Raw genomic sequence first — 27,708 nt, 5'->3', positions numbered from 1 at the left:
TGTTGGTCTCCATACTGGTTGTCGCTGGCCTCGGCCTGCAGTGTTAAGGGCATTGTGAGCTGAATACAGCTGAGAAAATACTCAAGGTTGGGGTGCATTGTTCCCACACACACACACACACACACACACACACACACACACACACACACACGCTCAGAAAGTAGTGTTTTCCTTGCGTTGGACTCAGGGAAAAGGAAAGGAGAGTTGTCTGGATTCATTGATTATCAATGTTTTGGAAGGAATACGAGAGACAAGAGCTTGGTCTTAATCTGTGTGTATTTTTTTATTTTATAAAACTAGTTACATGTATTAGTGATACATTTTCAATAAAATACTGTAAAGTTATATCCGCGCAAAAGAAAAACCTGTACAAATGTGACATTTGTCTGGATGGATGTGAGAGAACTGCCTCCTTTAAACCGGACATTCAATGTGTGCCAACGCAATAAACATAAAATAGACCCAATTATCTTAAAAGTTGCAGATGTCATTTCCTGCCCGAGAGGAAGTTGGGTGGATTGCGCGCCAGGAAGTGGGCGTGTCCTCGAGTCCCGACCTTTTACTCGCTGAGTAAACATGAAAGCATTCCTTTCGGCTCACAGACTCATCGCACGACCTTCATCCCGACCCTCATTGTTCTGAGAGCGTAACACCTGTGGGACGTGCAGTGAAAAGACTCTGGGAGGGGGCGGGGCCAAGGGGCGGGGTCAGGAGGCGGGGTCAGACAGGCGGCGTGCTGTAGCGGATCTCCGCGTTGAATTTGTCCGGCGTCTTGGGCGGCGGAGGCTTCTTCAGCATGTTGTGCTTCATGATGGCCTCCTCGTTGGCGTAGATGGGGTCCGCGTCGTCGGAGTGGTACCCCGACTGGTAGCCGCTCGTCTGATTGGACGACTCCGAGGCCAGAGACTCTTTACTCTTGAAGCGCAGCAGCTGGCTGGAGGAAGGGAAGCAAACAACAACCATGAAAACACACAGGAAGGCAACAGATCACGAGGTGATCGGTGGTTACGAGGCGAAGCGCTCACCTGAAGGTGGGCGTCGTGGAGAGCTGCTGGTTCAAACCCTTCACCTCCTCAGGGGAGAAGCACATCCCGCTGTGGCCCTCCTGGAGAAACACGAACAATTTATATGGACACTGACGGTCGGTGCGTACAGAGAGTCCACCCTTTGTTTTGTTTTTAAGGTCACATGACTTCATGTTAGTCTATAGAGGAACTCCACCAGGTCACATGACTTAACGCTATAGAGGAACTCCACCAGGTCACATGACCTCATGTTATAGAGGAACTCCACCAGGTCACATGACTTCATGTTATAGAAGAACTCCACCAGGTCACATGACTTCATGCTATAGAGGAACTCCACCAGGTCACATGACCTCATGTTATAGAGGAACTCCACCAGGTCACATGACTTCATGTTATAGAGGAACTCCACCAGGTCACATGACTTCATGTTATAGAGGAACTCCACCAGGTCACATGACTTAACGCTATAGAGGAACTTCACCAGGTCACATGACTTAACGCTATAGAGGAACTTCACCAGGTCACATGACTTAACGCTATAGAGGAACTTCACCAGGTCACATGACTTCATGCTATAGAGGAACTCCACCAGGTCACATGACTTCATGTTATAGAGGAACTTCACCAGGTCACATGACTTAACGCTATAGAGGAACTTCACCAGGTCACATGACTTCATGTTATAGAGGAACTCCACCAGGTCACATGACTTAACGCTATAGAGGAACTCCACCAGGTCACATGACTTCATGTTCGTCTATAGAGGAACTTCACCAGGTCACATGACTTCATATTATAGAGGAACTCCACCAGGTCACATGACTTCATGTTCGTCTATAGAGGAACTCCACCAGGTCACATGACTTCATGTTATAGAGGAACTCCACCAGGTCACATGACTTAACGCTATAGAGGAACTCCACCAGGTCACATGACTTCATGTTCGTCTATAGAGGAACTTCACCAGGTCACATGACTTCATATTATAGAGGAACTCCACCAGGTCACATGACTTAACGCTATAGAGGAACTCCACCAGGTCACATGACTTCATGTTCGTCTATAGAGGAACTCCACCAGGTCACATGACTTCATGTTATAGAGGAACTCCACCAGGTCACATGACTTCATGTTATAGAGGAACTCCACCAGGTCACATGACTTCATGCTATAGAGGAACTCCACCAGGTCACATGACTTCATGCTATAGAGGAACTCCACCAGGTCACATGACCTCATGTTATAGAGGAACTCCACCAGGTCACATGACTTAACGCTATAGAGGAACTTCACCAGGTCACATGACTTCATGTTATAGAGGAACTCCACCAGGTCACATGACTTCATGCTATAGAGGAACTCCACCAGGTCACATGACTTCACGTCTCCTCCAATAAGGAGGACTGGTGTTCCAGTGATGACGTTTTCTTTAAGACATGTAAAAGCTTAAAAAGTCTCCATATCTCACTGAAACGTTGTGATTGTGTCTTAAGTTCCATGAGATATTTTGACGAGTATTCTTGGACAGACTTTGTGTTTTTGCAGTTTATTATCACTTACAATTCATCTGCCGATACATTTTTCTATCAATCAATTTATCATTTTGTGTCTAGCTTGTTCAGAAAATAGTGAACAATAAATCCTTACAACAAACAATAGTTCAGCTATGACTGAACATGACTAAAACTATTAATCAGTTATAAAGTTTTTAGTATCGATTGTCTGTCAATCAACTAATTGACTTATTGATCAATCGACTCTCTAAATACTTGGTGATCCGTTCACTAATTGACGAACAGATTAATTGACCATTGCCTTATTTTACGTTACGTAATCTAAAATTGAGTCAGTTAATCAAAATAATGATGTAGTTTTTATTTAATTTGAGTGACTTTTTTAAGTATATTGAGTATACAAACAGTATTTTAAGTATATTGTTTTTGTCTTCAAAAAGTCTCATACATTCATGGATTCATAATGTATATGATGTGTGTGTGTTGCCGCTCACCACGACGCGGCTGCGTGCTGCCGGGACGTCCTCGAACGTCTTCAGGCTGACGGGACGGCCGACCCGCTCGCTCGGCCCCGCCGGTCTGCACAGAGGAAGACGGGATCGAGTCATTTCATTTCATTTCATTTCATTTCATTCATGAAGTGCACACACATTAATGCAATTATATTTCCAGCACTACCACGATTTTTTACAGATTTCCGGCTGCAGAAATACACGTTTGACCGTTGAAAGTCACGTTCCAAGTCTTAAACTTTGAGTTTCAAGTCCCAAAAAGTCTAAATGTGCCTTTCATTCAATGTTTTGCTCTTTAAGTCTCTGAATTCTGCAATTTCTTTTCTTGTTTTATTTCCACACACAAATAATCTTTGGTGTAATTTTTTGAGTAACGTAAAGTTTTCATGGTTCTCTCTCTTGGATAATGTCGATGTTGCTGGAAATAAATAACGTTACTGTTAGTTGATTTGTTTTAAATGACCTGCTTTTTAATCTTTGGGGTAATATAAAATATGTTCAAGGCTCAAGTCCAAGTGAAGTCATAAGTCATCAGTGCTAAAATAAAATCCAAGTGGAGTTGCAAGTCCTTCTTGATTTCTGTTGAGTCTAAAGTCATCAAATTTGTCACCCGAGTTAAAGTCATGTGACTCGAGCTCCCGTTAGCTTTGCTGCCGTTTACTCCAAAATGGGGGAGCGTTTTTATCAATGTGTTTACATATTATGCGAAAAGCCCAGTAAAGTTATATGTTGGCGTTCGGGTCCGATAACTGTATTACATTACATTACATTTAGCTGATGCTTTTATCTTCATGTAATGCAGAACGGGAAACAATTTGTTGTTAAAAGTGTCTTGCGCAAGTATAAAATAATGGATCGAGGGCCGAAAACAAAACGCGTTAATGGCGCTAATTCTCTCCATGAATTTGTCGTATTCCTGCGCCGCTTTTTTTTAACGCATCGAGGGTGAAAGAGAGATCTCGTTCTGACCCGAGGGACGGCGGGTTGTCGTAGTGGAGCTCAGCCTCCAGGGTTTCCCCGCTCTGCGGCCTGTTGTAGGGGTTCCTGGGGTCAGGGGTCACGGGAGATCCTCCCGCCTCGCTGCCGGCCGTCAGAGGGATGTAGTCCTTCCCATCCTGGGGACCAAAAGTACTAGTATCAGCTTTCTGGTTGCAATGTGTTGTTCAAAACAATATTACAGTAAAAGACATGGAATGAGAGACGTTGCCAGGAAGTCATCCAGTATGTGATGGAGTTTAAATGTTGGACGCACCTGTTGGGCGCTCAACTGCAGCAGGTCGCCCAGATGCTCCACCAGCTCTGCGAACGTGGGCCTGTCTGTGGGACGCTCCAGCCAGCAGTCCAACATGGTCTGGTACCTGTGATCAAAACGGACGTTGAGCCTTTGGAGCGAGCGTCACATTTACCGAGCGTAACCCTGCATGCACTCACATCTCGGTGGTGGCGTAGTCCGGGGATCTCATCCTGGTTCCCTCCTTCAGCCGCCTGCAGAACAGCTCGTCGATGCAAACGCCCGGATAGGGAGACGCCCCTGCAGGGAGACGAGAGGCGAAGCTGCAGGTGATCCTTTATGCGTGTGGTGCCGTGTGCGGCGGTAGATTACTTACCCAGAGAAAAGATCTCCCACAGAAGAACTCCAAAAGACCAGACGTCACTTTGAGTGGTGTACACCCGGTCGAAGATGGTCTCCGGAGCCATCCACTTCAGAGGGAGACGAGCCTGTGAGGAAGAGGAAGAGGACGTGAACTTCCTTTTTTGGGGAACTTTCCCCAGTGACGAGGAACCTCTTAAAGGTCACTGCGTTTCGACTGCAGGGACCAGATTCTAAATCAAGTTTTACCCACAGACTCAATAAGAAGTAGACGTAGTCATCGCAACGTCACCCTTTGGTTTGCAGACTGCGGGTTTGGAACCTTGAGTTCGGCATTTTGGTGGTCGCCATTTTATATTTATTTTATTTTTATGTTATTTTATTTTTATTTTTATTATATTTTATTTTTATTTTTGCAAATAAAAGTCATTTTTAGGCAATTCAAATGTGAAAATAAACTTTCATGAAGTGAAAAACTCACTGTGGAAGAGTTAAAGTTGTCAGAAGAAAACACAACGCTGTGGTCAGAGACCTGTCAATCACCGTGTAGCCCCGCCCTGAGGCAAACCTGCTTTATGGTCTGTTTGCAGTGATTCCTGTTTGCTTCTACCCATTCACCATTTCATTCCTAAGTCAAGCAAGTACCGTAAAAGTCGGGTTTTGAGCCACTACTACCTTTTGTCAGTGTCCCCGTTAGCTCCCTGCTGTAGCCTGCTGGCGCTCCTGCTAGTGCTCCGTTATTTCCCCGCTAACTTCCGCTAGCTCTCTGAAAACCACCAAAGGTAGCGGGACCAGGCTCGACACCCGACTTGGGCAGAGGGGACGCGGGCAGTAGCAGCAGCAGCGCTAGCTAGCAGCAGCAGCAGCGCTAGCTAGCAGCAGCAGCAGCAGCGCTAGCTAGCAGCAGCGCGAGCTAGCTCCTAGCTTGCTACAGCAGGGACACTGACCGGAGGTAGGAGCGGCTTGTAACACGACTTTTACGGTACTCTTTTTTTCGATTTTGGACCATTTTAAAAATGAGGGGTTTGCTTTTCTCTTTGACAGCCTTCAGAGTAAAGTTAGGTTTTGCTGGCTCATTTTGAATAAAAGAGAAAAAGGAGATCACGCTGAAAGGGAGAGCGTCTAGAAGAGAGACAGACAGCGTGACATGAGAAGATTTCACGGTGGTTAGGTTGTAAAGCACAAATAAATAAGCATCACCAACAGAAGATTTACTGGGAGACAGACGCTTGGTTTCATTTTCCTCTTCTGCATTTCATCAGTTAATGTCGTTGCAGTGAGAAAAGGCCAGAGTATACCCCTGGGTGTATATTTGTATTAATGCATAGTGCACTTTATACACTGATTGTGAAATACTGTTATCATATTTTGCGCCTTATCTATATTTATTTTTTACCTTAAGTTTATTCTAATTCTGTGTGTTAGGAGCAAAATAACTGTCTGTAATTTGTGCATATGACAATAAAAATACCTTAAATCTAATGTCAGGTAATCTTGATAGTTAGCTAACGTTAGCTAGCCAGTGAAGGGTTGTGACGCTCGTTATTGCCTGACAGGCTACAGTCAGTAGTAGTCAGTTTTTTTGGGTCATTTTTGTTGTGTCATGAAGTTGAAATTTGACTAATAATAACAACGTTAGTATTGGCCTAGGCCATAATATACCCGGGTATAATCTAGCCTCCGCCCCTTTAATCCCGGGTTTAGTCTGCTCATTTACTATGGCCTGTTACACCGGGACAAAAACAGCAGGAACCTCTTGGTGGAAACGCAGCGACTGATCACACGTGTTGGGCGACTCACGTCTCCCTTGCGGACGTAGTCGGGGTCTTTGTAGACGTCTCTGGCGAGGCCGAAGTCGCAGATCTTCACCACGTTGTTCTCTGACAGCAGGATGTTTCTGGCTGCCAGATCTCTGTGGATGCACTGCGGAGCGAAGGGGAACCAAAGGGAGAGATCATGTTCTCAGGTCGTGGACGTCCTGCGTTCACACGGACGTCTGGATCTTTGCAGGCTCACCTTGCGGGAGGCCAGGAACTCCATGCCTTTCGCCACCTGGAAGCTGTAGCAGATCAGGTCCTCCATGGTCAGATGGTCCTCGTCTGAGCTCTCTGCGGTCACAGGATGCATTTTTAAATCATTTGAACATCGTTAGTTGTGAGAGTTAGTGCGTCTGCTTTCGTCTTCCCCACCTTCCTGCGCGTCCACGTTGCCGCCCGAAGCCGAAGCCCGGTCTCCGGCTCGAGAGCAGACGGCCGTTCCCGTGCAGATGTCCAGCTGGGCAATCTGCCCCAAGCCCAGATCCCCTTCGGACAAATCCTCGTCGGCAGACGCCCACTTCTGGCTGTCCACCCGCTTCCTCTGTTGACCCCGAGGGGGGAACACACAGAATGGTGATGTATTCGGGTTTCGTTCGTACGGATCTCACTGCATGTGAAGCTTCATTTATTGACATTAATAATTAACAACGCATGAAGTGTGTCCGGTTCGATGCCGTGGTCAACAAAGACCCGGGGCATGATGGGAAATGCCCGGCTGTCACCTGATTGAAGAGCCGATTGGCAAACACCGTGTTTTGTTGATATTTTAATCAATATGTATTTAGATTGGAGACTGTTGGCCTCATGTTGTACAATGAAGGTTTGATCTCTTAATAAACACGTCTTGTGTAGTTGATAATAATAGTAAAGGTTAATTCAAAACGATCAGCAATTACAAAGTGCTTTACGAGGCAGAAGAATAAAGAATAGAATACAATGCATATACATTTTCATGTATATATATATATAAAATTACAAACTATACGAACGTGTTCTGAAAACTACAACTAGAGTACAAATCAGATCGAACAGGATTGAACTATTTATGTCACTTGCTGTGTATTCTTTGAAGGCTGCTGTAAACTGAGATGGGCGGACCCTCTAGTGGCCGAAGTGAAAAGTACACGCATCTGTATGACTCAAGGAAAAATCCCAGCGACAGCCAGATTGCCAAAAATTCCTGCTGTTAAAATTTCACATACTGTAGTAAAAGAAGAATAATGTTTATTGTTTTGTAAACAATTCAATTTGTTCTATTCTTCTATGAAATAATGCTGTTTTTGAGACACTGCCTCCTACAGTTTGGGAGAATATCGGTTGGTCGTCTGTGGGTCGGCGTTGGAGAGCATCAGCGTGTCGTGGTCTGTGGTTACATTCACCTTGTAGGGGCTGTACTCTCCACGCTTGCTCTTCAGGTAGCTGGAGAGGTTTCCGTGTTTGCAGTACTCCACGATCACCATCAGGGGCCCTAAGGATCGAGGGGAGGAGCGAAGAGGTCAAGGGTCAAAGTAAGACGCCTCAGAGCTTTACATAGCAAGATCAGACGAGAGAGAGAAGAAGAAAAACTATAATAAGGCCAGGGAACATGTGTTAGCCCCAAAGAATGATTTAAGAAATAGTCTTGAAACCAGAGATTGAGACATAAACTCATGTTTACAATGTTTACTGAGGGAATAAATCAAGAGAGAAGTAGAGTCATTTATATAGACTTCTATACAACCAGAGGAGTCGACCCCTGGTGGTCAGGAGAGAGAATGCAGCTTCAACACATGAAGCATAGACTTCTATACAACCAGAGGAGTCGCCCAAAATTCATAAAAGTGGTCTTCTTTTAAGAAGATTATCTCGATGGCGTTTGTTTGCCACAGAGATTATTTTCTATAGTCAATAATACAAAATCCAATGGATGAATCCCATTGGCTTCCTGTTGGAAAAAAACCACAAAACCACTTCTTGGACTACAAATATACATCATGCCTGCCGAACTATATTGAAGTATATTGTATAAGTTCCTTCTCATATCTGCTGGTTATTCTATCGATGTTAGTGGACAACTTTTACACATGAAGCATAGACTTCTATACAACCAGAGGAGTCGCCCCCTGGTGGTCAGTAGAGCATGCAGACAGCTAGGCCCTTGCTCACCTCCAGGCTTCGTGCAGGCTCCCAGCAGGTTGACGACGTTGAGATAATGTCCAATATGAATGAGAATCTTCAGCTCTGACATCAAGGCGCGGTATTCACTCGACGTGGCTCCCTCTGTAACGCAGAGAGACGACTTCAACTTCCTGTGTTTGGAGGTTGTTTTTGTTCGCGTGGAGAGAAAAAGGGAGGAAGAAGCACACTCACCCTTGAGCATCTTGACTGCGACGGTGGTGCATGTTGTGGCTTTCTCGATGCCGAAGGCGGCCGCTTCGACCACCTGACCGAACGCTCCTCGTCCCAGCGGGTCACCTTTTTAATGAAGGACATCACGAAGACACGAATTACAGCGTCAGATGCACCCTTTACTACGGCTGTATGAACCCAAAATAAACTATGTTTGTACCGTAAAAGTCGGGTTACAAGCCGCTACTACCTTCGGTCAGTGTCCCCGTTTGCTCCCTGCTGTAGCCAGCTAGCGCTCATGCTAGCGCTCTGCTAGGTCCCCGCTAACTTCCGCTAGCTCATCCGCTAGCTCCCCGACAACCACCGAAGGTAGCGGGACCAGCCCCGGGTCGACACCCGACTTGGGCAGAAGGGACGCGGGCAGTAGCAGCAGCAGCGGAGAGCTAGCAGCAGCGGAGAGCTAGCAGCAGCGCTAGCTAGCATTGCTCCTAGCTTGCTACAGCGGGGACACTGACCGGAGGTAGGAGCGGCTTGTAACCCAACTTTTACGGTAATTGTAATAAACAGATTAAATGATGCCGATTTTGTAAAAAGTCTGAATTCATGCTTTGTTCTCTACACAAGCAAACAACTTTTAAAATGTTTGTTTTCTGGATGGAGTCTGGATCCATCGATTGCTGGGCTACAATATTGTTTTCCTCCTTCTCTGATTCAACAATGTTGGGACATCAGTGATGACAGGAGGAGAATCTCAACACTGGGAGTCTTTTGCGACACAGCGGAACGCACATTTCTTGATCAAAATCAAAATATTTCATATTTTCAATGAGGGAGATTGTGCGTCTACTCGCGTCCATTCACATCTTTGCATTAACTTACATGTTAATGTATCTCTATTTCAGCATAATGCAATGTGACCTTTATTTAAACTCCTAACTGTCTGAGCTGGACACTTGCAGGATCTCGTTCAAGGCGAGGAAGCAGATGCTTGCTTGACTCCTTCCTCGCTATGCCACCTTGCGGCCTTCAGCAGTCTCACCTAGCTTCAGCCTGTCCCGGGGGAACTCCCACTTGTTAGCGTCGTACGTTAGCCTCTCGCACTGCTCGTCCATGGGCATGTCCTCCGCGTCCAGGATCATGGACAGGTAGCCCGTCTTCAGATCCTCCCCACGTGGCTGAAACCGTGGCCGAGATAAGAGAGGGAAGGAAAACTGAATTAATGATTGAAAAAAGTCGAACAGCAAATCAGTGCTGATGGTCTACGTGACTTATGGGAGCAGAAAGTGACCCCGTTGTTCCTGGACACAAAGGAGAGCGGCCATCGAGAGCCAAACCAGTCACTTCCAATCAGTCACACACCCTCACAGTGTGTGTGTGTGTGCACTTGGTATCTCTGACTTTAAGCTGTATTTTATTTTGTTTAACAGGAGGGAAAATCCAAGAAAGGAAGGATGTATGTAGTGCGGCAAAGGGAGGACGAGGAAGAGGAAGTTCTTACTCTCTTTCTTCCACGGATGACGAAGACGATCAGTAACCAGAAGAACATGGCGATGACCACCGACCCGATGGGAACGATCAGCTCCACGTTCGTCTTTTCCTCGGCACCTAGAATGAATTAACACAACAACGTGATGCGTCTTTTCTTTGCACTGATCAGGAGACTTATTTGATAACTTCCTCAGGGAGGAACGTGAGACAGTCGCAGTGGAACGTCGAATTAAAATGTCAGTGCGTGAAGTTCAGAAGTTTTCATTGTCTTTGGCGTGTACACATGAATGTGTGTGTGTGTGTGTGTGTGTTTGGGTTGGAGGAAGGAGACTGTTGGAATCTGGACTGTAAGCAAGCTGATATTTTATCTAGTCATAACAAATGTTCAGGAGTCAGCAAGAACAATTACTGCCAACGACAACGATGGAAAAGCCCTTTTTGGAGCCGCAGTGAGTAACGTAGCGGCCATTCAGCTGAGAGGCTGGACGGAAACTATTAGGGGGAGAGATTGGGTCAGAAAAGGGGAAGGAGTGGGATTTCGTATCCTGTTGTCGAAAGGAGGGCAGTCCGAAATATTGAAATGTCTTGTAAAAAAATTACTTAAAAAAAAATTCAATAGTTGCATTACAAAAATGGAACGTAGAGTAAAAATGGCCGATGGTGTGACTCAGGCACAGTGTTATTGATATGATAACGCCATATATGAGATTCAACCATCGTTCTCGCCCCCAAAAAACCTCTCGCTTGCTGCTCTGTAGAAACTGCCTCTCATGCATGCAAGATGTTCTTGTTGTCCTCGGTCTAACTGGGTCTGCATTCTGCTGGCGGGGTCCGGGTCACGTAGGCCCTGGTTCTAGTTAGAGCGTTTGTTTGTTTGTGGCCGTGGACATTAGAGCAAGGGCCCGGCCTCTCCCTTTGTCCGGCTCTCTCTGCTCATTGTTTTGGATTTTGGAAACCGCGAGGAGGATGTGGGCTAACTGGGCCGACTTCCTCATGCGGAAGCAAAGTTATTCTTACTCTACATCTTTGATATCAAAAAAAGGTCACGTGTGATATGAAGTGGTGAAGCCTTGAGGCGAGGTATAAATACACAGCCTTTGTGAGGATTGTCAAGAAGGTTAAGGCTGGATATCTCACATGAACTATGAACAATATTCTCTTCATCGGCCATGGATGGTTTACAGGACTGGCCTACTGGGCACAGGTCCAGGGGCTCAGAGGGGTCCGGGGCCCCTCGGGCCCTCTGTTTTAAAGTGAGCGTTCACAATGCTAGTGTTGTGTATCGGTAAATGTACTCTAGAGCTAGTAAATATCTCCGAAGAGATGCAAATTCACAAAAAAATGACAAAACAACTTCAAAGAGACACAAGAAGTACAGAGAAAAGCTAAACGAGTACAGAGACACAGAGTGGATACAAAGACACACAGAACAACCACAAAGAGACACCAAACAACTACAAAGAGACACGGAACGACTACAAAGAGACACAAAACAACTAAAAGGAGAAGCATAGTGACGATAAAGAGACACAGAGTGACTACAAAGAGACACAAAACAACTACAAAGAGACACAAAACAACTACAAAGAGACACAAAACAACTACAAAGAGACACAAAACAACTACAAAGAGACACAGAACAACTACAAAGAGACACAAGATGACTACAAAGAGATACAAAACAACCACAAAGAGACACAGAACAACTACAAAGAGACACAAGATGACTACAAAGAGACACAAAACAACCACAAAGAGACACAAGATGACTACAAAGAGACACAAAACAACTACAAAGACGCAGAGTGACTACAAAGAGACACGGACAGACTACAAAGAGACACAAAACAACTACAAAGAGACGCAGAGTGACTACAAAGAGACACAGACAGACTACAAAGAGACACAAAACAACTACAAAGAGTGACTACAAAGAGACACAAAACAACTACAAAGACACACAAGACAACTACAAAGAGACACAGACAGACTACAAAGAGACACAAAACAACTACAAAGAGACACAAAACAACTACAAAGAGACGCAGAGTGACTACAAAGAGACACAGACAGACAAAAAAGGCAAATCCTGCCAGGGGTCTTGCGCCCATGTAGAAGGGTTGTGATTCGGGGAGGGACTGACCTTCAGTCGTCAAATAGGCCTGTACGGTGTCACAGCCGCGGCCGTTGCACGCCGTGCAGGCGTACAGGCCGCTGTCCTCCTTCTTCACCCGCTGAATGGTCAGGATGTGGTTGTGCTCGCTCAGAATCACGCCTGAAAGCAACACACGCTGTCTGGTAAATCGCTGCAACAACTCGTGGAGCAGTCAGTGTTCATTGAGAAGCCGTGCAGCGACTCACCTGAGCCCTCCACCACGGTGTGGTTGTTTTTGGTCCACACCACCGTGGGGTTCGGCGTCCCGGCAGCGTCACACAGGAGGCTGATGGTCGCGCTCACGTTGGCTTTTTGGTCGGTTAAATTATTAAGGATCCTTGCAGCCTCAAGACCTAGAAGTAAAAAAATATATCAGTTTTTGTTGACTATTGTGAAAATATTTTCTCGTAAAAATATCCGAAAGGATCAGTTTAAATTGTGAGGAACAATGAAATAATCAAGCATCGTCGCCATCGAGCCTTTTTTGGCAAACAATGAACAGAAGTGACTCGATGTGTCTCGATATTTTTAAAAAGAAAAGGGAATTGTAGATTTCTCTCACCTTTGAGAGAAAGACGGTGCAGCAGGCAGGTTTTCGCCCGAGTCATGATGTTCTCCACCTGACAGGCGTACAGGCCTTCATCCCGATGGGACGCGTTGGGCAGCGACAGCTCCAGGGCCACGTTGGTGCCCTGCAGGCTGGACAGCGCCACACGGGACGGGGGGCTCCGCTGCAATGAACAGGAGCGACGGTGGAAGTATTCAGATATAAGTAAAAGTAGAAATACCAGCAAATGAAGTAGAAGTCCTCTATTCAAAATATACTTACAAATATTCATTATGCAGAATAATATATGTTATAGTATTGGATTATAATTATTTATGTGAAATTTTGCATAAGCATCAGACATGGAGGAAATATTCAGATTTTTGGGGTTTCATGCAAAAAAACAGCCTCTTAGAGTTACAACAAAACCCAACAGGAAGACAGACATTTTCTATTGAATGTGCCATTTGAGTCCTTTGAAGGTGTTGTTGTTGTTGTTGTTGTTGTTGTTTTTGTTGTTGTTGTCGTTGATTGTCTCGTCTAACGTCTCATGTCTAATGTTTCTTGCCTTCCGGCAAGAAAAAAAATCATTGTTTGTGTAAACATTCCTGGCAAATAAACGGTTTCTGATTCTGATTCAGAAAACTTCTTCGTTGCGATCAAACGTTTTCATGCAACATTGTTGCGTCACTTGGCGGCGAAAAAAAGAGCCTTGTTGAGTCAATGCTACCCCGTTACATTTAAAACCCCAAATCTGCCACAAATTTGAAAGCTTACGTTGAATGTTTACAATATTTCATGTTTTATTCTAGATGTTGTAGTTTGATGTACTTAAGGTATTCTATTATATTCCGTACAGCGTGTATTCTACATATATATATAGCTCTAGTGTTGATATGTGATTATTGTAATTTACAACTTGCTGCTGTCACACAATCATATCCCAATGTAGGACTAAAAAAGTACACCTATAGCTAGACACAAGATACGGAGTAAAAATTACAAATGCAGTGGAGTAGAAAGTATGAAAATAGCATAAAAATGTAAATAGTACCTGAAAGTCGTCCCTGAGTGCCGTCACGTTCCACCACGGGCGACACGGCTGCACCGGAGAGATCTGCTCCGACTCCGACACGTTGGTCACGCCGAACCAGGTCAGGTTCCCGTAGAGGAGCATGTCCGCCTTGCAGCGCAGAACCACGTGGTCCTCCTCCAAGGGCCCGGCGGGCGGAGACACGCTCACCTCCAGGCCGCCTGCAGGCCACGGAGGGAAGCGCAGGTGAGAACCGAGAGGATCGCGAGTACGGAAAGAAGCCAAATAAAAGAAAACGTGCTCACGTGTGACGTGGAAGACGATGATGCGTGAATCCTCGCCCACTTTGTTGGCCGCCGTGCATCGGTAGAGGGCGTGGCCCTCGGCCTTCTGGATCTTCAACGAGCTCACGGTTCTCTAGGGAAATGCATTTCATATTGTTTGTGATTATACTCGTTAAACATAGTGCAACTGTTGAAGTGAGGATTATCATGGTGGAATAAAGCTGGCATTATAATACATAAATTAAAATTCAAATAAATGTCTCAATAAATAAGAAAATAAAAAAATCTATAAATAATTAAATAAATGTCTCAGTAAATAAATAATGTAATAATGAAATACATGTCTCAATAAATAAATACATCTATAAATTATTTAATAATTAAATAAATGTCTCAATAAATAAATAATGTAATAATTAAATAAATGTCTCAATAAATAAATAATGTAATAATTAAATAAATGTCTCAATAAATAAATAATTAAATAAATGTCTCAATAAATAATTAAATACATGGCTCAATAAATACATAAGTGGCTTAATAAATAAATACATCTATAAATAATAAAATAAATGGCTCAATAAAAATAAATGATGAAGAGAGAAATATGGGGGTTAATTTGAAAAATGAAATAATAATGAAACAAAAGTTGTAATACATTGGAAAATAATCAATTTAAAATAAATGAATGAAACAATTATTATAATTATAATTTATTATTTTTTTCTATTTCTGTGCATATTTATTCATTCCAAACTTAATAATTGAGGCTTTTATTTCTTGAGAAATTTATTTATTTTTTACAATGGCAGCAGGGAGAAGGTGGAGTGATCAAAGGGAACTAGTTACCTTCTGGGCGTGCTCGCCGTCGGTCACAATCCGCTCCACCGGGCGGTGACCGGTGCTGTTGCTGATATCCCTCCAGCCCGTGCACGCCGGTTGCTGCTCCTCAAACTTTAAGACCCCTGACCTTTTGGACCAAAACAAACAGAAACCAGGTGACGCACCTTCAGAAACGTCCTCACAGAAGCTGCAGTAAATGTCCGTGCAGGTGCATTGTTGTTTTTCTAAACGCATTTGAACATTCACAAATGGAGAACTGTGACTTTCACCATTACGGTCGCGTACGTGTTTTTCTCATGTTTTTCATTTTCATTTTCTGTTATTGCTGTTATGCAACTTGTTTTTCGTTGAGGCAGAGACAAACTGTCCATCAAAAAGAACAAGGAAGTGTAGTTTATTGTCAAATTGAGAAAATTCTAACGAGGGGGGGAAAAGACGCAGCTTCAGCAGGAAGAAGAGCTTTTTTACTCTTTTTCTTTTTTTTTTACAGGGAGCACGGCGGGAACAACAGGAAACGTAGAGCCGGACTGAGGAAGTGCTCCGATGTGGAGACAGGAGATAAGGAAACCTGCTGATGGTCTTCTGTGGACAAAGACATTCACACGCGCCTCCTCCTTTTCTATCAACACGCGTCAAAGAACGACACACCTGAGGTCTGTAACTGATCTCAGATTGAACAAAGTCAGTAACCAACATTCAGAGTCTGAGAATAACTGACGTCCTTCTTAACCTTGTAAAAACCAACCTACTTTTAGGCCCTTTCCTCGAAAATGTCATACCCAAACTGAAAAGGGTGCAACCACTAGGGCTATTTGAATAATGTTGGTGTTATAATAAAAGGTACACATGTGAGATTTTGTTCAGATGTGTAAATATCAGTCTATATGTTACTGGTTAAAAGTAAATGAAGATGACACACAGAAAACAATGAAAAGATTTCAGGTCCGCCTAGAAAAAAAGCATGGTCCCAACAAACCAAGCCATGGTCCCAACAAACAGAACCATGGTCCCAACAAACAGCGCCATGGTCCCAACAAACAGAACCATGGTCCCAACAAACAGCGCCATGGTCCCAACAAACAGAACCATGGTCCCAACAAACAGCGCAATGGTCCCAACAAACAGAACCATGGTCCCAACAAACAGCGCCATGGTCCCAACAAACCAAGCCATGGTACCAACAAACCAAGCCATGGTCCCAACAAACAGAGCCATTGTCTCAACAAACCGAGCCATGGTCCCAACAAACCGAGCCATGGTCCCAACAAACAGCGCAATGGTCCCAACAAACAGAGCCATGGTCCCAACAAACAGCGCAATGGTCCCAACAAATAGCGCCATCGTCCCAACAAACACCGCCATGGTCCCAACAAACCAAGCCATGGTCCCAACAAACAGCGCAATGGTCCCAACAAATAGCGCCATCGTCCCAACAAACACCGCCATGGTCCCAACAAACCAAGCCATGGTCCCAACAAACAGCGCCATGGTCCCAACAAACAGCGCCATGGTCTCAACAAACAGCGCCATGGTACCAACAAACCAAGCCATGGTCCCAACAAACAGAGCCATTGTCTCAACAAACCGAGCCATGGTCCCAACAAACCGAGCCATGGTCCCAACAAACAGCGCAATGGTCCCAACAAACAGAGCCATGGTCCCAACAAACAGCGCAATGGTCCCAACAAATAGCGCCATGGTCCCAACAAACACCGCCATGGTCCCAACAAACCAAGCCATGGTCCCAACAAACAGCGCAATGGTCCCAACAAACCAAGTCATGGTCCCAACAAACAGCGCAATGGTCCCAACAAACAGCGCAATGGTCCCAACAAACAGCGTAATGGTCCTAACAAACAGTGCAATGGTCCCAACAAACAGTGCAATGGTCCCAACAAACAGCGCAATGGTCCCAACAAACAGCGCAATGGTCCCAACAAACAGTGCAATGGTCCCAACAAACAGAGCCATGGTCCCAACAAACAGAACCATGGTCCCAACAAACAGCGCCATGGTCCCAACAAACAGAACCATGGTCCCAACAAACAGCGCAATGGTCCCAACAAACAGAACCATGGTCCCAACAAACAGCGCCATGGTCCCAACAAACCAAGCCATGGTACCAACAAACCAAGCCATGGTCCCAACAAACAGAGCCATTGTCTCAACAAACCGAGCCATGGTCCCAACAAACCGAGCCATGGTCCCAACAAACAGCGCAATGGTCCCAACAAACAGAGCCATGGTCCCAACAAACAGCGCAATGGTCCCAACAAATAGCGCCATCGTCCCAACAAACACCGCCATGGTCCCAACAAACCAAGCCATGGTCCCAACAAACAGCGCAATGGTCCCAACAAATAGCGCCATCGTCCCAACAAACACCGCCATGGTCCCAACAAACCAAGCCATGGTCCCAACAAACAGCGCCATGGTCCCAACAAACAGCGCCATGGTCCCAACAAACAGCGCCATGGTACCAACAAACCAAGCCATGGTCCCAACAAACAGAGCCATTGTCTCAACAAACCGAGCCATGGTCCCAACAAACCGAGCCATGGTCCCAACAAACAGCGCAATGGTCCCAACAAACAGAGCCATGGTCCCAACAAACAGCGCAATGGTCCCAACAAATAGCGCCATGGTCCCAACAAACACCGCCATGGTCCCAACAAACCAAGCCATGGTCCCAACAAACAGCGCAATGGTCCCAACAAACCAAGTCATGGTCCCAACAAACAGCGCAATGGTCCCAACAAACAGCGCAATGGTCCCAACAAACAGCGTAATGGTCCTAACAAACAGTGCAATGGTCCCAACAAACAGTGCAATGGTCCCAACAAACAGCGCAATGGTCCCAACAAACAGCGCAATGGTCCCAACAAACAGTGCAATGGTCCCAACAAACAGCGCCATGGTCCCAACAAACAGTGCAATGGTCCCAACAAACAGCGCAATGGTCCCAACAAACAGTGCAATGGTCCCAACAAACAGCGCAATGGTCCCAACAAACAGCGCCATGGTCCCAACAAACAGTGCAATGGTCCCAACAAACAGTGCAATGGTCATGACTTCGATGAGCAGGAGGAACAAACTGAACTGAGAAAGGACCGTGGTTTAAAGCTGAGCTTTGCTGATCTACCTTTGGGCAGTTTCTGGTTGACTGTTGTTGCCAAAAAGTTCCCCATTCTTATAAACAGACCAATTTCCACATTACTCCTATTCTCCACAACATATCCGTGTGAGCTTTTTTTAAAGAATAGCTGCTATAAAAGCTAAAAACTGAGAGAGACTGAGAGCTGTTGAAGAAAAGCTTTGTGTTTCTGCGGATATCAGCTCTGTGTTCATCCAAACAGGCCCAGGTTTCACACTGAGTAAATATCAACAAATCAAGAGACAAATTGTCAGCATATATGTGGTATTATCCTACAAAGTGAGATTTTGTAACTTTTTGGGTTATTGGTGTGCCGCAGGATTTTTTTATTGTAAAAAAGGTTGAAAAACACTGAGCTATAAGGTCCAATTCTAACCCAAATCATAACACAATATGTGAACATTCTCTAACCCAAATCATAGCTCAATATGTGAACATTCTCTAACCCAAATCATAGCTCAATATGTGAACATTCAATATGTGAACATTCTCTAACCCAAATCATAACACAATATGTGAACATTCAATATGTGAACATTCTCTAACACAAATCATAGCTCAATATGTGAACATTCAATATGTGAACATTCTCTAACACAAATCATAGCTCAATATGTGAACATTCTCTCTGCAAAGGTTGACTGTTCACTACATCCAAATACAGCAGTTTTATATAACAATCGCTCAGTCCCCCCCTCCCCCAGAGGGTTAAACGGGGACATTGTGAAGAGCATGAATCACTGATCCGCTCTCATTGTCTCTTCTTGTGTTTTTTGTCAACATCACGAAAGCAGCCATTCCTCGTTGAAAGGACTTACAGGAAAACCTCCGGACAGTCCTCTTTGGGAATCCACTGCCACTGGATGTGAGCGGGCGTGGGGAACCCCCGAGCGGTGCACCTCAGGGTGGGGCTGCTGCCGTACGGGTACACGTCGGTGTCCATCGCCACCTCGTTCTCGATGATGTGAGGAGGCACTGTGTGGGAGAAGAAGAAGGTCCTCAGAGTTAACACCACCGTCCCGACAAACGGCGTTAAGGACAAAACAGGAACGAGAACAGGGGAGACGTGCCGTTGACCAGCAGCTGGAAGGAGCGCCTCTGCTCCTCTCTGGTGTTCTTATTGGTCAGGATCATCGTGTAATTCCCAGCATCCATTTCTGTGACCCCGCGGAGGACGAGGGTGTCGCTTTTCACGTCGCTCCTCGCGTCGCTCCTCACTTTCACCCGGTAATCCTCCCTCAGCGGGAGGCCGTTCTTCAACCTGGGCGGACAGAGTGCGGCGTAACGTATCTGAGCATCAGAGGTCACGATAAGAGGTCACGATAAGAACGCATCGATCCACGCGGGGGAACGTACCACCTGGAGTCGGGCGCCGGGTAGGCGGCGTACTTGACAGGGATGGACGTCTGATCCCCCACGTTGACCTCCCACACCTTCATCGGCTCTTTAATGTCGATGAAGGGCTTCTCTGGAAACACACACAAAAGAGAGAGAGAGTCACAAAATGTCGTCAGCAACACAAATCTTCAATATTTCAAGATTCAAGGAAGCGATGAAATTTGCTCTGGATGTGCATGCTGGAAACGTTTTGTTGGTTTAAAAAAAGGGAATAGATAAAGACGGTGAATTAGAGCCATTATAGGTCAAACAAATGAGTAAAAAATATGGAAACCGGGAGGGATTAATGAGAGAATAACATGAAGATTATCTCAGATTATTAAATCCTGAATTTGTGAGAAAAAAAGGGACAAACAAAAACACTTGCATGTGTATTCTTGTCAATTTGTACTTTTATTCTTTCTCACAAATCTATAACTGTTATGTTTTTTTCTCTGAATATTACCCATCTCTACCCGGCTCCTTAATTTCTTTGAACATTGTTCTTTTTTTAATTTTATTTTTTACCAACAACAACTCTTATACGCCGTCATAGACCAAAAAAAGAAAGGGTGAAAAAGAAAAGCTGTTGAGGAATAAGTAGAAGATTAAAATATAAAATAAAAAGTAATTGGAGATTGAAGGAAAACTACAAAGCTTTATTTCTTTTTACAATCCATTTTAATTACCTATCTATTTATTAATTGACGCTCTATATCTTTGATTGCACTACATTACTTTCCATTCTGGGGCTCCATAATCCAGACAATACAATGAAAGATAAAACACTTTCTGGAAAAAAGTAAAGTGAAAAACTCTTGAAATAAAAGCAGTTCCACCTGAATGGGAGTTCTCTGTATTCACAGTATGACGTCAGCACTCCAACCTACTAGTAATCATACTGTCATGTCTTTATATCGCATTCGAATATGTAAACATACAACACACTGCATGTCAGGCTGAGTGACAGCGCTCATGGCTGTAAACAGCGGATGAGGTGAAAGGATGAGTTTTTCTTCAGGTCACCTACCAAACACCTTGAGGGAAGCCGAGGCGCTTCTCTCCATCTTCCCGCTGGAGGCGGTGCAGGTGTATTCTCCGGTGTGACCGACGGTCACGTTCTCCACCGTGAGCGTGTTGGACAACTCCAGGGAGTTCCACAGCTTCTTCTTGTGGGGCGTCGCGTGACTCGGCCTCGAGTTGTTCACCGAGGTCTGAGAGAGAGAGAGAGGGAGGGAGAGAGAGAGAGAGAGAGAGAGAGAGAGAAAATGCAGCTATGACACATGAAGCATATACTTCTATACAACCAGAGGAGTCGCCCCCTGATGGTCAGGATTGAGAATGCAGCTTTAACACATGAAGCATATACTTCTATACAACCAGTGGAGTCGCCCCCTGGTGGTCAGGAGAGAGAATGCAGCTTTAACACATGAAGCATATACTTCTATACAACCAGAGGAGTCGCCCCCTTATGATCAGTAGAGAGAATGCAGCTTTAACACATGAAGTATATACTTCTATACAACCAGGGGAGTCGCCCCCTGGTGGTCAGGATTGAGAATGCAGCTTTAACACATGAAGCATATACTTCTATACAACCAGAGGAGTCACCCCCTGGTGGTCAGGAGAGAGAATGCAGCTTTAACACATGAAGCATAGACTTCTATACAACCAGTGGAGTCGCCCCCTGGTGGTCAGGAGAGAGAATACAGCTTTAACACATGAAGTATATACTTCTATACAACCAGGGGAGTCGCCCCCTGGTGGGCAGAAAAGAGAATGCAGCTTTAACACATGACGTATATACTTCTAAACAACCAGAGGAGTCGACCCCTGGTGGTCAGGATTGAGAATGCAGCTTTAACACATGAAGCATATACTTCTATACAACCAGTGGAGTCGCCCCCTGGTGGTCAGGAGAGAGAATGCAGCTTTAACACATGAAGCATATACTTCTATACAACCAGAGGAGTCGCCCCCTTATGATCAGTAGAGAGAATGCAGCTTTAACACATGAAGTATATACTTCTATACAACCAGGGGAGTCGCCCCCTGGTGGTCAGGATTGAGAATGCAGCTTTAACACATGAAGCATATACTTCTATACAACCAGAGGAGTCACCCCCTGGTGGTCAGGAGAGAGAATGCAGCTTTAACACATGAAGCATAGACTTCTATACAACCAGAGGAGTCACCCCCTGGTGGTCAGGAGAGAGAATGCAGGTTCAAGACACTTCAGGATTGGCTTTACCTTCCGGATCACATTTTGCCGTGGATCAAAAAAAAAAGTGTTGTTTTGTTTATTTTTTACTGTCGCATCTGCATACTAATTCCATATCCCGATATGTTTTGATCCAATAAAGTTAGGTAGGATCTGAACTACTGAACGTTCTTCTCAACGCTCTTTTCATCAAAAACACACCGGGTCACCTCTGCACTTTAAAAGATAAACTAAAGGATTCCTGAAAGCAGGAAGTGAGGAACACCAGGAAATGAGATTCAGCGTCTGTCTGGGAATTGAAAGCACCGTGTCTGTCGCATGTAAAGCGTCGGCACTGACCAGGGCCTGACCGGAGTGCGTCCAGTTGAACTCGATGCCCACGTTGAGCTCGGTTTTGGCCATGCAGCCGAGCACCAGCCGCTCGCCCGCAGAGAGCCGGAGCTGCGTGGGGGTCACGGTGAGTTCGTAGATCTTGTATCCTGCGGAAAAGGGAGGGACGACACGGCGGTCAGTCGACGGCCTATTGTTCTCCAGCGACTACAGACTCTCTCTCTCTCTGGTGGTGCTTTTCCTCGCTCGCCCAGTGCTCCACCAAGTCTTTCACCCTCTCACACCGACACAAGCAAAAAAAAAAACAGCATTTTTGAAAAACAGATATTTTCCTTTACGTTTTTAAATAAAATTGTGTCCGTTTTACAAAATGTTCTCCTTCCACACTAGAACGGCAAAAATAAAAGACAGATACCAAAGAAGAAGAGCATGTTCAGCGAGCTAATTATCTTTTGGCCTTATTAATAAATAGTAAACGGCAGCAAAGCAACAGCTAAAAATATTGCTTTATTTCTACACACTTGACATTTGGTTCTATGGCGAAAGCTAAAATTGACTCGTATGTGGACGGACGTTTTTTCGCGTCACTTTACAAACATACGTAAACATATGAAGAAAAAAATAGCTAAACCAAGGCTCGAACCAATGGTCTTCTGATTGTAAGACAGACATGCTAACCATTGAGCCACAGTCACAATTGATTGCACAACTGACATTACTAAATATATTGCCCAACTGCGAGGGAATCTGCAGAGGAGAGCCCAGGCAGGTAAACAGTGGGCTGACGTCTGAATTTGTGGTCTTTATGTTTCTAGTTGATTGTAGAAAGACCTTAAAATAGTAATAAACCAATGATTTAAACATAGAGAAATATTGTCGTTATTATGCTATGATTTTACTGGTCCGGCACCATGGTGCCCCTTAACTAAAATGAGTTTGACACCCCTGATTTAGAGAGGTGATTGGGAGTCTTGTTCTACGAAGTATTCAGACGTCCCGGTGGCCTTTTGAGGAACTGCGTCCTGTCGCGGAAGACAGGTGTGGGTGGGGAACGAGCTTCATCGTGCAAAAGATGTGATTAAAGTGGCAAAAGCAACGTAGAGGGAGATATCAGGTCAGACTAATATCTGAAAGGACCTTTCGACAGCCTTTAAAACACACAGATTACTTCTTTCTGCCCATCTTACCGACGACGGCCACGATGTAGAGCGGCGACTTGAAGGTCTCGTTTCCGATGCGCGTCTGGCAGGACACGACGCCGGCGTAGCTGATCAGGTGGCTGGGCACCGTGAAGCCCGTCCTGGCGTCCCACAGGGAGTCCTTCCCGTCGGGGCGCAGCTCCTTGTTGGGATACTTCTGACAGACGCAGACATTTACTGATTTCGAACATATAGAATTGAAAAAAAACTAAACACTAGCACATTTTTGAGCACCTTTATCTGGCTATATGTCAATAAGATAATATAAGAAAACTCCACATTAGATGAAAAAAAAATAGAGGAACTCTTGTTTATTTCAGTTTGTGAGCCTGAAACCACGCTTTGTCTCGATTCCATTGGTTTTACTCAACGCTAAAGTCTCTGTTTAATCTGCGAGCTTCCTAAAGTCTGGAGAAACCACCCAGATGAAGTCATCATTGTGTTGCCTTTGGCTTGGAAACAAGTTGACAGAAAGCCTTTGTCGAGAACTGGAGCACGGAGGTCAAAGACAATTATCAGACAGCGAGGGTCAAAATGTTAACGATGCTTTATTCGAAAGATTTAATGTAGAATTGTGATTTTTTTTTTGTGGATAAAATCAGATGTGACTGAAAAGAATAAACTATGGTTTTTGCTCGACTCGATTCACTGAAATATTCAATGTAATCTTGAATTGCATCTTGAAAAAACTTCAAAATAAAAGAGAAAACATTTTGACTCACGACTTTTCAGCAACTAAAAATAAAACGTTTGAAGTTGTTGTCGACTAAAAAAACAGCATTTTAGCCTAAATACTAAATCTAAACTAGCTTCCAGGATTAAACAGGTGTATTATCTACCAACCAGTTAAGTGAGTTACCACAAAGCAACCAAAAGTCACCAGTTAACACAGTAACGCGTTGAACTGAAGCACCTGTTAAAAACTACCCGACAACCGAACATTTAGCAACCAGACATGTTGATTTAATTCAGCGTTTTAAAGCTTGAAAAAAGAAACAAAGCTTAAAAGCCTCATTCGGTTGTGGTTTTAGGAGACAAAAATAAAGAAATATCTCTGCGTTTATTGCTTTGATTTCAACCTTTTTTCGTATTTTTTTAAAATCTGCAACCGCTTTGAACTGAGGCGTCAGCTCTGCTGTAAGGAGAGCGAACAGGAGCTTACAGTGTGGAGCGTGACGTTGAGGTCCTCCACCGAGCCGCGGCACGGTATCACCACCCGCTCCCCCTCGCGGATGAACACCACCTCGTACTCCTTCTCCGGCGGCACGAAGGGAACCTTGTAATCTGGAATCAAACCATCGGACAACGGGATTTAATTGGGATTCGTCGTCTCAGATCTTCGGCTCCATAATTGGGTGTTTGAATAAAACTGTGTTAGTTAGCAGCGCGTCCTTTGTGAGACTGGAATTGTGGGATTTACAGTATTTTGGCGGGTTGAAGTCACTATTGGCAGTAATGATCACAACAATCTGAACATTGTGACAGAATTTAATGACGTCTGCGAGACGTTTCCCAAACTTGAAAAGATAAAACTTGACCCAGTTCACAAAATAACTTGTGTATATGGATATTGTGAGGAGGATATCGTGCCGTTTCCACATCATCTGATATTGTCTTGATTCGGTAAACCAGCCATTTAGAAGAAATATACAGTTGTTAAATCACAACTTCTTATCTGAATATGTCATTTAAAACATATCCTGTTAAAAACTTCATCAATGATTTAACAGGCTCTCGTTCTCTTCCTCTTCTCATTAGAACAAACAGAATTATACGCTAGGCTTTCATATTAGATTCAACGTTGAAAGCAGGCTACAACTATACGAACATTCAGGCTCCCTCGTGTGGCTTAAAAGTGTACTGCAGATATGAACGTTTAATAAAAGTCAATGGAAGAAATTCTACATAATTATTTGGCAGTCCTCATATAATCTCCTGCGACCCCGTCTATGGAGCAATACATTGTCCTCAATGTGTTGAGCTTATTTTCCATGAAGGTCTTCTGTAAGTTCATACTTGTGTTTTGGGTTTACCAAAAAAATACTTAAAGAACAGGAGTAGAAGCAACATTTCCATAAACTAAACAGACTTATGGCAAGTTGTGGAGTAACGACTCTTCACTGCAGAAAAGAACATTGCTATCGTCTGGCGACAACTTTCTTTGGCTCTTTTTCTGCAACCAGTGTAGCATCAAAGCATGGTGGAATTAGCATGCTAGCTAGCTAGCTAGTGAACAGCTGGCTAGTTAGATAGCTTGCAAAAAAAAAAACTTTTTAAGTACTGTGCACTTTAATTTGAACAAAAATATGATTTATAATTTCTTATAATTGCTTACTTAAAAAATTAGGTGAATTGACTTTTGAAAGTTTTGCGTTTTCTGAATTTAACTTATTGTTTTGTTTTATCCCGCCGGCTTGTTTAAAGGCACAGTTTCTTACTTTCACAATATTTATACAACATTTAGACCTGCTTCATAAAATATGAATTTATACAATAATAATACAATTCTGTAGCATGCTAGCTAGCTAGCTAGCTATCTAGCTATCTAGTGGACAGCTGGCTAGCTTGCAAAAAAAAAGGTTAAATATTCTACTGGTTTTAAGTACTTTGCACTCAAATCTAAACTTTTAGGTTTGAATGAATTATCATTTTTAATAATTGCTTACTTACAAAATTAGGTTAATTGACTTTTGGTGAACTGAAAAGTTTTGAGTTTTCTGAATTTATTGGGTTTTGCAGTGTGTTTGTGATCCCGACGGCTTGTTTCTTAATACGGTTCAATACTTTTCACAGTATTTACACAACACTTAGACCTCTTTCATAGTAAAACATATATATATATATATATATATATATATATATATATATATATATATATATATGTTTGTGTACCGTGGACAAACACGTAAGCCTCGGCCGCCGTTTTGCCGTCTTCCGCCTTCAGGTCCCGGTAGGAGCACCGGTACCGGCCGGTCTCGTTCACCGTGGCGTTGGAGATGCGCAGGCTGCTGCAGAAGAGTCCCGAGCCGCTGCAGTCCGCCGTGGAGAGGCGGGTGCTGGTGGGCGGCGTCGTCCACCTCAGGTACTGGCGCCCTCTGCCACGCGGACACAGACCCAGAGTCAGTTCTGTGCGTGCGTACGGGTCAGTGCACGGACCCAATGGTTACACCGTTACCTGCAGGTCAGCTCCAGGTCGTCGGATCGGTTCATCCGGTGAACGCCGTGGACGTTCAGCGTCGGCGGATCAGACGTGAACCGCAGTTCGGTGGCTGGAGGGGTCAACAAGCACGGTGATGACAAACAATACACACATAAAGGGGTCAGAGGTCACGATTAAAAATGTGATTAATGGAAAAAACCACAAAGGTAGGACCTTAAAGCACAAAACGTATATATTTATTTATTTATTTCGAAACTGGCCACCAAGGGACATTTTTTTCCTACTCCTACGGAAAAAAAATGGCGGAGCTGTGTCAAAACAGGAAGCAGGGGAAGATGGGCCGGGTCGGCTCAATGGCCCGGCACAGGGCGGCCCGTAGGTGGGGTTCCTGTTTCTGAGGATACGGGCGCCCCACCTCCTCCCTGTGAGGCCCTAAAGCACTTTGTATTGTGTGGGGGGAGAAAAACACTTTATAGGCCCACCAAGGGGGAATTACAGCATAAAGTGGGATTATGTGGAGTTAGAATGAGTTCAATTTACTCACTTTTCTCTACATAGCAGAGCAGAAGTTAGTGGATTACAGTAGAAAACTTTTTCTTTTCACAGTAAAAATCAGACGTATGAAGCTCTTCATTAAAGTCTTCAGCAAAGAGATATTTATCTTTAATAATCACAACTGGAAGCTACATTCAATTGAGAGAGAAATTTAAATTTAAATGACAGAAATCTGGTAGAATAAATGGTGAAACTCCGTCAGTTTGTTATTGAGCTGAAGTTAAGTTCGCATAAAGTTTTGATTGATTCTCTCACCAGCAACACAAGTGATTCTGAGGATAATGCCCAGCAGTGGAACGACGTGGCCGGCCATCATCCCCCAGCAGACATGGACAGAGTCCTCATGGACATCCAATTAAACACAACAAGGTTTCAGTATCTCTGGGCTGCAGCGATGATCATCCTTCAGGAGCTAATCCATCGACTTCTGCTCTAGATTCCAGTCCAGAGAAAAGTTTGAGTCAAAGTCATGAAAACGAGAAGCGGAGGAGTGAAGAGGAAGCTGCTGCTGAGGATGGAGAGACGACTTCAGCTGGAGAGAGAGGGGGAGGAGCCTCTCTCTCTCTCTCTCT

General features: G+C 44.4%; 1 protein-coding gene across 1 annotated transcript; it reads right to left on the bottom strand.

Annotated features, from left to right (window-relative positions):
• Window positions 1–287: 287 nt before the first annotated feature.
• Window positions 288–27,452, bottom strand: kdr (kinase insert domain receptor (a type III receptor tyrosine kinase); the record flags this gene model as incomplete). Its single annotated transcript, XM_079220999.1, has 31 exons — window positions 288–934; window positions 1,026–1,105; window positions 3,037–3,121; window positions 4,024–4,169; window positions 4,307–4,412; window positions 4,486–4,585; window positions 4,662–4,773; window positions 6,446–6,568; window positions 6,662–6,753; window positions 6,835–7,003; window positions 7,842–7,930; window positions 8,608–8,721; window positions 8,812–8,916; window positions 9,830–9,965; window positions 10,289–10,395; window positions 12,422–12,553; window positions 12,640–12,786; window positions 12,996–13,164; window positions 14,035–14,234; window positions 14,319–14,430; window positions 15,147–15,267; window positions 19,113–19,269; window positions 19,365–19,555; window positions 19,651–19,762; window positions 20,702–20,885; window positions 22,232–22,371; window positions 23,410–23,578; window positions 24,584–24,705; window positions 26,314–26,516; window positions 26,597–26,690; window positions 27,392–27,452. 31 exons carry the CDS (start codon window positions 27,450–27,452, stop codon window positions 721–723), a joined length of 4,092 nt encoding a protein of 1,363 aa, XP_079077125.1. The 3' UTR covers window positions 288–720.
• Between the last annotated feature and the right edge of the window lie 256 nt (window positions 27,453–27,708).

This window comes from Taurulus bubalis (genome assembly GCF_910589615.1).
Source record: "Taurulus bubalis genome assembly, chromosome: 7".
NCBI lineage: Eukaryota > Metazoa > Chordata > Actinopteri > Perciformes > Cottidae > Taurulus > Taurulus bubalis.
Note: the sequence above shows the minus strand (reverse complement) of the source record. Positions and strands in the feature narration are given on the sequence as shown.